This window comes from Periplaneta americana, chromosome 5 (assembly GCF_040183065.1).
Source record: "Periplaneta americana isolate PAMFEO1 chromosome 5, P.americana_PAMFEO1_priV1, whole genome shotgun sequence".
Classification (NCBI taxonomy): Eukaryota; Metazoa; Arthropoda; class Insecta; order Blattodea; family Blattidae; genus Periplaneta; species Periplaneta americana.
This window is the reverse complement of record NC_091121.1, coordinates 192,175,182-192,188,062: the sequence shown is the minus strand read 5'-3', so window position 1 is coordinate 192,188,062 and position 12,881 is coordinate 192,175,182. Positions and strand designations below refer to the sequence as shown.

At 32.7% G+C, this 12,881-nt stretch overlaps 1 protein-coding gene across 1 annotated transcript in view; it reads right to left on the bottom strand.

Moving 5' to 3' along the window:
- LOC138700374 (endothelin-converting enzyme homolog) overlaps positions 1–12,881 on the bottom strand; it is an 83,168-nt gene that overhangs the window by 53,966 nt on the left and 16,321 nt on the right. Inside the window, exons 7-9 of the mRNA XM_069826961.1 lie at positions 12,816–12,881; positions 9,284–9,529; positions 3,848–3,949 (exon numbers count right to left, since the gene is read on the bottom strand). The exon at positions 12,816–12,881 is cut by the window's right edge and continues 137 nt beyond it. Coding sequence (XP_069683062.1) covers positions 3,848–3,949; positions 9,284–9,529; positions 12,816–12,881 — 414 coding nt within the window. The remainder of the gene's footprint in view (positions 1–3,847; positions 3,950–9,283; positions 9,530–12,815) is intronic.

The window sequence follows — 12,881 nt, the reverse complement described above, 5'->3', positions numbered from 1 at the left end:
ATGATTTAGCCCTTTTCAGGACGTTGTCACTCTTGCCATTTGAGATTTTATAAACATGAGATTATGTTTTAAAAAGAAAGATTTAGTCCTTTTCAGGACCTTGTTACTCTAGCCATTTAAGATTTTATAAACATAAGATTATGTTTTAAAAAGAAAGATTTAGTCCTTTTCAGGACCTTGTTACTCTAGCCATTTAAGATTTTATAAACATAAGATTATGTTTTAAAAAGAATGATTTAGCCCTTTTCAGGACCTTGTCACTCTAGCCATTTGAGATTTTATAAACATAAGATTATGTTTTAAAAAGAAAGATTTAGCCTTTTTCAGGACCTTGTTACTCTAGCCATATAATATTTTATAAACATAAGATTATGTTTTAAATATAATGATTTAGCCCTTTTCAGGACCTTGTCACTCTAGCCATTTGAGATTTTATAAAAATAAGATTATGTTTTAAAAAGAAAGATTTAGCCCTTTTCAGGACCTTGTTACTCTAGCCATGTAAGATTTTATAAACATCAGATTGTTTTAAAAAGAATGATTTAGCCCTTTTCAGGACCTTGTCACTCTAGCCATTTGAGATTTTATAAACATAAGATTATGTTTTAAGAAGAAAGATTTAGCCCTTTTCAGGACCTTATCACTCTAGCCATTTGATATTTTATAAACATAAGATTATGTTTTAAAAAGAAAGATTTAGCCTTTTCAGGACCTTGTTACTCTAGCCATTTAAGATTTTATAAACATAGGATTATGTTTTAAAAAGAATGATTTAGCCCTTTTCAGGACCTTGTTTCTTTAGCCACTTAAGATTTTATAAACATAATATTATGTTTTAAAAAGTATAATTTAGCCCATTTCAGGACCTTGTTTCTCTAGCCATTTAAGATTTTATAAACATCAGATTGTTTTAAAAAGAAAGATTAAGCCCTTTCCAGGACCTTGTTTCTCTAGCCATTTAAGATTTTATAAACATAAGATTGTTTTAAAAAGAATGATTTAGCCCTTTTCAAGACCTTGTTACTCTAGCCATTTAAGATTTTATAAACATAAGATTATGTTTTAAAAAGAAGGATTTAGCCCTTTTCAGGATCTTGTTTCTCTAGCCATTTAAGATTTTATAAACATAAGATTATGTTTTAAAAAGAATGATTTAGCCCTTTTCAGGACCTTGTTTCTCTAGCCATTTAAGATTTTATAAACATAGGATTATGTTTTAAAAAGAATGATTTAGCTCTTTTCAGGACCTTGTTACTCAAGCCATTTAAGATTTTATAAACATCAGATTGTTTTAAAAAGAATGATTTAGCCCTTTCTGGACCTTGTCACTCTAGCCATTTGAGATTTTATAAACATAAGATTATGTTTTAAAAAGAAAGATTTAGCCCTTTTCAGGACCTTGTCTCTCTAGCCATTTGATATTTTATAAACATAAGATTATGTTTTAAAAAGAAAGATTTAGCCTTTTCAGGACCTTGTTACTCTAGCCATTTAAGATTTTATAAACATCAGATTGTTTTAAAAAGAATGATTTAGCCCTTTTCAGGACCTTGTTTCTTTAGCCACTTAAGATTTTATAAACATAAAATTATGTTTTAAAAAGTATAATTTAGCCCATTTGAGGACCTTGTTTCTCTAGCCATTTAAGATTTTATAAACATAAGATTATGTTTTAAAAAGTATAATTTAGCCCATTTCAGGACCTTGTTTCTCTAGCCATTTAAGATTTTATAAACATCATATTATGTTTTAAAAAGAATGATTTAGCCCTTTCCAGGACCTTGTTACTCTAGCCATTTAAGATTTTATAAACATAAGATTTTGTTTTAAAAATAAAGATTTAGCCCTTTTCAGGACCTTGTTTCTCTAGCCATTTAAGATTTTATAAACATAACTGTTCAAAAATGTGTTCCAATTCCAATGTGTTAAAGGTAAGAGAGAAGATGGAAAAGATACGATAAAAGAACTTTAATGGGAAACTTTGGAAAACGGACGTAGGATAACTAGAATAACATCATTGTATAGAGCACATATAGGTCAGAAAGCATGAGTAGACATAACGGCTCGGTTAGAAAAGTCAACTTACTATGGTAGGAACGATCATTTTTTTAAAATCAAATGTAGGAAACAGAAAACGGATGTAAGTAAATTCTTATTTTAAATAGAACTATAAATGATTGGAATGACCTACCTGCAGCGGTCTTTGAGGGCTGTCCTTCGTTAAGGAGATTCAAGAATAACTTAAAAAGTTGTGTATAAAGTGCAAATTATAATTAAGGTGACATTTAACATTTAATTTTTTAAGGTGACATGTATTTATTTAGCCTCACGAGTTACTCCCTTGGTTTGAATTGTAAATTATTTAAAAATAGCTTGTAAGAGATTCTTAGACTAGAAATGTTTAGCTTAAATGTAGTTCTGTTTATACGTATGCATAAGGGTGTAATTATCAGTCTTATTTGAACTGTTGTATCAGTGAAGCGAGGTGAGGCAGTGCAGTTATGGTTTTACAGTGCAGTGAATAGTTCCGATCAGTGATAATTTATAGCGTCAATGAAATGTGTTCTATAGTGTCAGTGAAATGTGTTATAGTGTGTGAGTGAAATGTGTCCTAAAGTGTCAGTGAAATGAGTCATAGTGCCACTATAGTGAGTGTGATGAGCGTAAACTGAAAGACTATTGAAACTTATGTAGGGCCTATACATATGTAGGTTGTATTGTAAAATTAGGTACTTTATTTATGTTTTATTATTAATTGTAATTATTGTGTTAAATTGTATTGTGTATTATTATTGTATTGTGTATATAATTGTATTGTGTATTGTAAATTTTATTGTGCATTGTTTATGATTTTTTTGTGTATTGCTCATCATTTTATTGTGTATTGTTTATATTGTGTATATCACTGCCACCGGGTGCTTGCCCACTTGCAGTGGAAATAAATACATACATACATAGAAGCTATCCTTTGTATGGTCGTCTTTCTCTCCTGTAGAGGCGTGAGCATTTGTAACTATGATATCGCACCATCTACCCTTAAGTACTAAATACGATAACCTGTCACTGATAAATTCGACCTTTTTACTGCTGATTTTATTCATTTATGAACAAAGAATCCTGTTCCTAATTGGTGATTATTGTTTCCTTCCCCATAATGTAACAAGTAGGCCTAATCTCCTATTTGTGATATGCCATTCCCATCTAACGTAATCCCACGAAGTCTATTCTATATCTTGCTAGTTATTTTGTTACTAATGTTACTCCTCCTGTTCTATAAAGACTAGTTACGTTTCAAGTTCCAAAGCTTATAACCTTATTCCTTTGCTGTGGTCGTGCCAGAGAATCAGTCCCATTCCGATGCTTATTTGAAGGTTTCGTAACAATCTGTTTTCTACGGTGATGGGTTGTTAGCCCTTCACGCAACCTCCAAGCTGGAGGACCAACCCTTATCGGCTGTCCAGAACTGCTTCTTCAATATATTCACAGCTACCCTCCATATCTGGAGGCCGTCTCCTCTATCCGCAACCTGAAGACGCGCCATGCCGTGGTGATAGGGACCCACAATACATTTTTAATACAAATAAAATCATAAATCGGGGAAAGATAGAGTTAAAAAGGAGGTAAATTGTTGGAACAAAATAAGTCAAGTTTTTTAAAACGTTTAACATCGAAATTATACGCAAATAGCTTAATTATTTCTCTTTGAATATAAGCAGAATCAAGTTATCTATTAAACTAAAAAAAATCCAGTTCAATTGCAATAATACAAACAGAAATATTAAGTTTTTTTCTCCTGGAAAATAAATAAAAACGACTTATTTGGCTACAGCAATTGAGGATTACTTACCACTTTTTCATGGTGAGAGCCATAAGTGGCCTCGTCCAACAGGTATGACAGGGATTCCAAAGTAACGTTTCTGCTTTCTGTAGAATCGTCCATATCGAAAGGCTAAACACAGAGTATTACGCCTATGGTTAGTTAAACAGAGAAATCATATTTGAATTAGAAAATGTATGTGTCTGTTTACTTTAAAATTTAAGCGGAATAGAGATTTCTTCTCTAGCTTATATCCCAAGTTGTAATGTTGTGTCAGGAATGGACGTGTAACGTTATGATACGAGAGAAATTACTACTCTACAGTATTTAAATATCGTATGTATTGAATTGTATTGTATTTATTAACATTCTATGGTATTCATACATTGCTTACAGCTAGAATAACGAACAAGTCAAAAAACTTAATGCTATTATAAAATCTTAATTTATAGTCACAGTCTAAATGAAATATATACAGACGAGATTTACAATATAGTCTAATAGTACAACACAAAGTTTTAGTATCAATTTCATGAAGCGTTACTGAATGTCATGAATTCACCTACAGAACAGAAGGCGTGACAAATTAGGTACTTCTTTAATTTGGCCCTAAATAATTTGACGTTTTGAGTTTCATTTTTTATATCGATAGGGAGGCTATTAAACATTTTTACTGCCATATAACGCACTCCTTTTTGATAGCACGATAGACTTGCCGATGGAGTATAAGAGTCATTTTTTGACGTGTATTTATGCTGTTGAATTAGTTACAAAGTTTTCACGATTAGCCTACATACGAGGAAGATTATTAATGAAAAGATATACTGACAAGCCTTGGGCATTATTTGTAGTTTTTTGAAAACAGTCGTACACGATTCCCTAGATTTGGCACCTACTATTATTCTAATTGACAGGATTTTTTCTCGTTGCCAAACTTTCAGAACGGCCCCGAGGTTCACTCAGCCTCCTATAAAATTGAGTACCGGGTCTTTCCCGGGGGTAAAAGGCGGTCAGAGCGTGGTGCCGACCACTCCACCTCATTCTAGTGCCGAGGTCATGGAAAGCATGGGGCTCTACCTCCATGCCCCCCAAGTGCCTTCATGGCATGTTACGGGGATACCTTTACCTTTTTTTTTACTATTATTCTAATTACTCTTTTTTGTAATAGAAATATACTGTTACTATCTGTGGAATTTCCCCAGAATATTATTCCAAAACTCATTACTGAGTGGAAGTATGCAAAGTCCTATTGTTTTTAAGGTATTGATATTTACTATCTTTTGCATAGATCTAATAGCAAAACAAGCTTAATTTAGTTTGGGGGTAATTTCTTTAATATAATTTTTCCAATTTAACACATTATCGATTTTTAAGCCAAGAAATTTGGTTGCTGTTGTTTCTAATAGGGATATATTGTTAATTATTGCGCTAGAAATTTTCGACGTTGAATTTGGACAGGATTTAAATTGAATTATGTTAGTTTTGTTACAATTTAATACCAATTTATTGACTGAGAACCAGTCACATATTTTGAAGAGAATTTCCTATGCTGAATATTGGAATGTGTTGAAGTTAATGGCTGTAATTAATATACTTGTGTCATCTGCAAATACTATGAGATGACCTACATCTTTTATAAGGGGGGCAAGATCATTTATAAACACTAGAAAAAGTAGGGGACCTAATATTGATCCTTGAGAGATTCCACTATTAATAGTTCCCCATGTCGATGCAGATTTCATAGTTGTATTGATTTAAACTTTCTGTTACCTATCTATGAGATATGAGCGAAACCATTGGCGTGCAACACCTTTAATTTCATTATAATCTAATTAAATTTATCTAGCAGCATTTTATGATTTACACAGTCAAATGCTTTGGATAAATCACAGAAAATCCCTCCAACTTGTAATTTTTATTAACTGCCTCCAGAATTTTGTCAGTTAAACTAAATGTTGCATTTTCTGTGCCTTTATTTTTCCTAAATCCAAATTGTTCTGGGACTAAAATGTTGTATCTTACTAGATGATGATATAATCTTTTATACATTACTTTTTCAAAGATTTTGGAGAAGACTGGTAGAAGTGATATGGGTCTGCAATTTTCTGGAGACGTTGTTTCTCCCTTTTTGAAGATAGGAATAACCACTGAATATTTTGATCTCTCGGGAAATATACCATTGAACATTGAATAGTTACATAAATAACTTAATGGCCCAGCTATAAAATGTGAACTCGCTTTTAATATTTTGCTTGTTATTTCATCATAACATGAGGAGTTTTTTTAGATTTTTAATAATTGCAATTATTTCTTGTTTGTTTGTTTGTTGGAAATATTTGAGTATTTGGGAATTTTGTCGGAAAATATTGTGTTAAAAAATCGAAACTCTTAGTAACATTATCTTGGGGGATGTTGAGTTTATCAGTTATTGTGAGAAAATATGCATCACTACATGAACATTGTGTCTGAATATAACCTTACATATCAACACTTATTTTTCCATAATACTTTTATGAGTTTATGATTAATAGAAAAAAGGTTTCTGATATGTATGCCTACAGAGTGAACCCTAAGCAGTGTTATTAATTAGAAGAGGTTATTCTTTGGAATAATGTTATGTTTTGTTTAACGACGCTCACAACTGCCGAGGTTATATCAGCGTCGCCGGTGTACCGGAATTTTGTCCCGCAGGAGTTCTTTTACATGCCAGTAAATCTAATGACTTGAGCCTGTCGCATTTAAACACACTTAAATGCCATAGGCCCGGGATCGAACCCGCAACCTCGGGCATAGAAGGCAAGTGCTATATGAACTGTGCCAAACCAGGCCGACTCTTTGGAATATTAAAAATAAAAAAGTATAGTACAATTTTGCTCGGTTTTTCTTCCTTTTCGAGATAAAAACTGTTTCATATGAAACATTTCATAGCGTGTTCTGGAAAAGCCATTGATTTAATTCCCAATATTCTCAGTCAGTTTAAGAGAGGAGTATAAGTTATTATAGTAATAAATAATTGAAAGAATTTTAGTTTTGGTCATTAAATGTACAGAAATTGGATCTGAAGAAATGCAACTTTCCGTTCTGCAAAGTAATTTTAAAATGTTACATTTGTTGAAATTAAATTTCTGCACACTTAAGGGGTAAGGAGTAAAATTTTGGAAATATTCAGCACTTTTTCCTCCATTACTGTATCTTGTACAATAATGAAAATTAGTATGTGTAAAACACTGTCCTTCTGCTATATGATAAACGTGTTTTTAAGATTAAAAAAAATTATTCTGTGATGAATTTTTTTGTGTGTATTTATGCATATCATATCTAAAATATGATGCAAAATCACTTCTCTATCTTTGATAGATTGTCTGATAAAAAATGAATTCATTTAAAAAATGGTAAAATATCTGACACAAAATAAAAAAAAATATTGTTTATTAAGGGATGTAGTTGAAAGAGCATGATATTGTAAACATGAGTTTCAGCAATAAAATAAAAGAGAGAGAACATGAAAATGTTAACAAGTTTATGAGTTATGAGGGAAACGCTTTATCACTGCACAGTGAAATTTGAATTTTGAAAAAATATATAAATATTTTTTTTAAATCGTAAAAATATTTTTTTCTAATAGCAGCAGGATACTGTTTTACACATACCAATTTTCATTATTGTACAAGATACAGTAATGGAGGAAAAAAAATATTGAATATTTCCAAAAATTTTACTGCTGTAAGCTATACCCAACCCCTTAAAGGACAAAACTAAAATTATTTCAATCATTTATTATATAATACACTGTTCTCTTATTCTACAGCAAACAATAATGTACTTAATCCAAATAATAATGTAGTTCAGGCCTGCAGAACTCGTAAGAAGGGGAAATATGACGTCAGCATCACTCCACTTCTATTGGGGATGATCGACTTCCGCGTAGGGTTATTTACCTTCTCTTGTCGTCAAAGTTCCATCAGTGGTGGCATGTAATTTTCAAAAAGTATTGTAATAAGTTCATTGTTTTTGTAATGCGTTATCTCGTTTCAAGGTTTACAATTATGCTAGATTTCCTGTCGGTAGTTTCTTTGAGATTTCTTTGCACCTAACCTGTTTTAGATTTTCGAAAACTTTCCTCCTATCATCACCTACGGAAACATAAATTTTTAACATTTAAGAAATGAACCTTGAAAGTCACTAGCCTATTAATTTCAATTCAAAATGAACACAACGAGTGACGTCCTTAATTTAACAGTATATAAATAAATAATCAATATACAGTTCGTAATAATGAACTTACCCGAAAGTTTGTGCATTCCATAATTCTTAATATGGACTTTGCTGAAATGTGGTTTAATATTGAAATGACGAGTGGAAATAAATTGGATGGGACACAGTAAACAAGCAATTCTTTCGTCTTCAAGAACAAAATAATCATATTCCCATTTCCTTTGGAAGTAGTATTCCTTCACGGGTTTAGATTTTGCCATGTTCCAGTTCTCTTTAAACTGCAGTACGCGTATTGTTTGTTTGTTTATTTACTTACTTATTTACTTATTTTCTTATTTACTTACTTGTTTAGGCCTAATTATTTACTTATGTACTTTTTTACTTATTCATTTATTTACTTATTTATTTATTTACTTTCTTACTTACTTATTTACTTATGTATTTATTTATTTATTATTTACTTATTTGGCTGGAGTGCGTTACAATGTTGAATGACAGCATTGACATCCGGTCATATAGCTATCACCCACTTATCAACGTACAATTTATTTATCGTCCTATTACTAGTAAAACCAATTAAGACCAGTAATACAAGTTTTGTAAAAACAGGAATTAAAACTTTATTAACGCACGAAAAATCATAATAAATTCTTCAAATAAAGTAATTGGTTTGTTGCCGGCATGCAACATTTCGGACTTATTTCATTTTAGTAAAATACAGAGCACGGAAAGATATGTCGGGGACTGTACTCAACTTATTTTACATAAAAAGTGGATTTAATCAGCTTTACTAGTAATAGGACGATATACACATAGGTAGACCTTCTTAAATTATTAGCACACATACATGTTAAAATTTATTTTACATGTGTTTTAATTTATTTATTTCCCTCATTCATTTTTCTCCTATTTTCTAAAGGCATGTTCCTAAAAATGTTATTATCTGTTCATTTGTAATTTTTGATAGCGTATTGTATACCTTCCACCGCGAATGAATGTTAATGCAGCCGAGCGTAACGTTATGACCGCACTGGTAGAAAAGGTGGGTGGGGTAAGAAAGGGGAGTAAAGTAGTCGCTCTCAAGAGTTACAGTTCTGCAGGCCTGGTGTAGTTAAACTAAATGACTATTTTTGTAGATACTAGATATCACTTCTTAGCTATCGTCATGGTGTAGTGAAGGTCAATTTAGTCAAACTAAAAAAGTCTTTGTGAATGTTCAACTTTGGGCAAACTTAACACCTGTTTACATACCTCGCGTACATTACTTTCAAACATAGTTATTCCGGAAATGATGTCCTCGAGTTTATAGTCATCGAGCTTCGTGACGTCATCCTCGGCCTTTCCCCAGCTGTCCATCAGACGAAGAGTCTCCTTCATGTACGTCTCGGCGTATGTCACGAAACGCTTGTCTCTGTTGAGGTTATGAAGTTCGAGTACCTTCTCCTGCTCGGTTATCCAGGATGTCTGGAGTTTCGGAGTAGCTGTTGATGGGCTTATCTGTCCACACAAACATTGCAAATCATCGTGTGTTAACTTACTAATTTTCAGAAGTTGTAGGGGAGAAGTGGGTACAGTGAGACCGGGAGAAAAGTGAGACATTTTTTATTAGATGGTAAATTTTGATGTTGAAATGTTTGTAACAGTGGAGTTGTATGTTGCATGAGTAAAGTAACAGTATTTTCATAGTCGGTTTGATTCTAGTTATAAAGGTGAGTGATGAAAAAATAATTCGTAATTTTTCACTCTAGAAGTAAAATTTTGGCTTGTGTTTAATGAAGGTTATATTGGATATACGAATGAGATATAAATATGAATATTTTGTTACCTAATACTATTGTATTTAACGTTATGTTTTGCGAAGTTTCGTCTTTCTTGTTTTGATTTTGAAGTGATGGCGCCATTTTTAAACGAACTATGCGTAAAGGGAACAGTGAGATATGCCATTGAAGGGTACACTAAGACTCTCACTGTTCCCATTTACCAATGATTTGCAAAAACAAACTGTAATTATATTACATTTACCGGTAACTAACATTAAAAAGAACATACTAGTAACCAATTTAGGAGTTATAGCTTAAAATAATGGATACTTTACGTTTTAATGGTTTCATAAATAAAAAATTATTCACAAAATTAAAAAAAATATAAAAAAAACAATAAAGAATTAAATTAAATTCTTATAATTATAAGCTTATTGTCACCAAAAATTAATTTTATTTTTTAGCAAAAGTTTGAAAAGTCATGGAAAATTCACTTTTCCAAATGTTCCAGATGTTTCAATGGTTTCGAAGCCAAAATGATTCTAAATAAGTCTACAGAACATGGCAAGATAGAGAGACAGCAAGCTTTCCTTTTTTTTAAAATAAATGTAAATCATTTCAATGTCCATTAATAGACACTGTGGTGTCTCACTGTATCCTTCTGAATGGGAACAGTGAGACATTTGCATTTTTTTTTGACAAACACGCATTGTATATTATGTCCTTTATCTATTAACATTTCTGTTTATGTATTATTGTACTCCATGTTTTAATGTATATTTCTGTTGCACTTTATTTTAAAAATACTTGAAATTTCACTTGCATACATAGCCTATGTCTTAGTATTTTGTGTCTCACTGTACCCACTACTCCCCTAACCACAGCGAGTTCACATCTCTCGGTATATCTTGAGCGCTGGATGGGCTTATCTGTCCACACAATCATTGCAAATCATCGTGTGTTAACTTACTAATTTTCAGAAGTTGTAACCACAGCGAGTTCACATCTCTCGGTATATCTTGGGTGCTGGATGGGCTTATCTGTCCACACAATCATTGCAAATCATCGTGTGTTAACTTACTAATTTTCAGAAGTTGTAACCACAGCGAGTTCACATCTCTCGGTATATCTTGGGTGCTGGATGGGCTTATCTGTCCACACAATCATTGCAAATCATCGTGTGTTAACTTACTAATTTTCAGAAGTTGTAACCACAGCGAGTTCACATCTCTCGGTATATCTTGGGTGCTGGATGGGCTTATCTGTCCACACAATCATTGCAAATCATCGTGTGTTAACTTACTAATTTTCAGAAGTTGTAACCACAGCGAGTTCACATCTCTCGGTATATCTTGGATGCTGGATGGGCTTATCTGTCCACACAATCATTGCAAATCATCGTGTGTTAACTTACTAATTTTCAGAAGTTGTAACCACAGCGAGTTCACATCTCTCGGTATATCTTGGGTGCTGGGTGACGTCAGTAAACCTTAGGACTGGCGCTCGTATACATTGAACATATACTTCACAACTGATGTGTTGTAGCTACAGTGTAGAAATTGGTATGATGCATAACGCAGTGCATGAAAACCACTTCCAATCTAAAGTTCGCTATCGCTGAAGATATACCGTGAGATATGCAGAACCTGCTCGCTATGCCAGAAAATTATTTGGTTTTGAAATCAATTTTGAATGGAAACTTTAAAAGGGGGGTATGAAAGAATCTAGATTGGAACAGAGACTGCAGTAAATAATGAATGAGTATCTCGTTTATCAATTCATAATTTATTAACACAATCATTCTACGACTGCAAGTTATAAATTACACGAATCTTGTTAAAAAGGGCGTATTATATTCAAGTAATGGATTATTTTAACCGTGGAGAAAATGTGATCGTGCGCCGAGCCACTGTGTAACCTGCAACGTGCATAGCACCTATGGAGGGAGGCGGACACCCGAAGGGGAAGTGAAGCAACTGTCTGACTTATTAACGGATTTTCATTTTTCTTACGTCATGCATTCAAATACAACTTTATACAGTACAAGGCTACAAACTAATGTTTAGTACGTGTAACGAAGAAAGAAATGAACAAGAAAACATAGGGCACATTATCACAACCTAAAATTAACTGTCTTCACAATGTCTCTGCGACAGACTTTCAAAATCAGGAATTATGTCACTTACTGCCAGTCGTAGTTGATCACGAAGGTATTTGTCTGTCAGTCGTGATCTAAATTTGGTTTTTACTACTTTCATTGTTGTAAATAATTTTTCACAAACGTAGGCCTAAGCTGTAGCGAACATGGATGGCTTCAAGAGAGCAAGCGAAAGAAGGAATCTTCGGATATTTATTTTTTGACAAAGATTTGAAAGTTCAACATTTGTCAAGCCCTTACATCTAGCTTTCATTTAACATCACATTGTAAATCTGTGAGTTTAAATTGAAGATCTAACGACATTATTCGTACATCTGCTGAAAAAAGATAGACGTACAGAGATGATGATGATGATGATGATGATGATGATGATGATGATAATAATAATAATAATAATAATAATAATAATAATAATAATAATAATAATAATAATATCAAGAACACTTAACCTTTTAATGTTTCATCAGTAACATGTAGTATAATGCCGTTTTATGTTATACAACCGTTTCCTCGTAATACTTGTGAACAAATCATACATTTAATATTCTCATCATATTGACAGCAAAAAAATGCGTCCTCCCATCCCACTTGAAACTTACGTTTTTGTAGAGGTACATGGTTTCGAGAGAGACATTGCGACGATACGCCACTCGCAGGTCAGAGACAAATACAAATGGAACGGAGTTTGACTCCAGTGAGTGAGAGGGTGGGGGTTGGGGGGTAGGAAGCAAGAGAAATGCATAGCTATCATTGCGAGCCACAATGTGCTCGCGAGTCACATTTTCGCCACGGCTGGATTATTTGATGGAGCTACATTATTAAAAGTGAACATAATGTTAGTTAAAGAATGCCATCATGTTCTGACCTTGAAGTATGTGTTATTTTCAGAATAATCCAGTTCGAGCTTCAAAAGAACGTCGAGGTCTAGTAC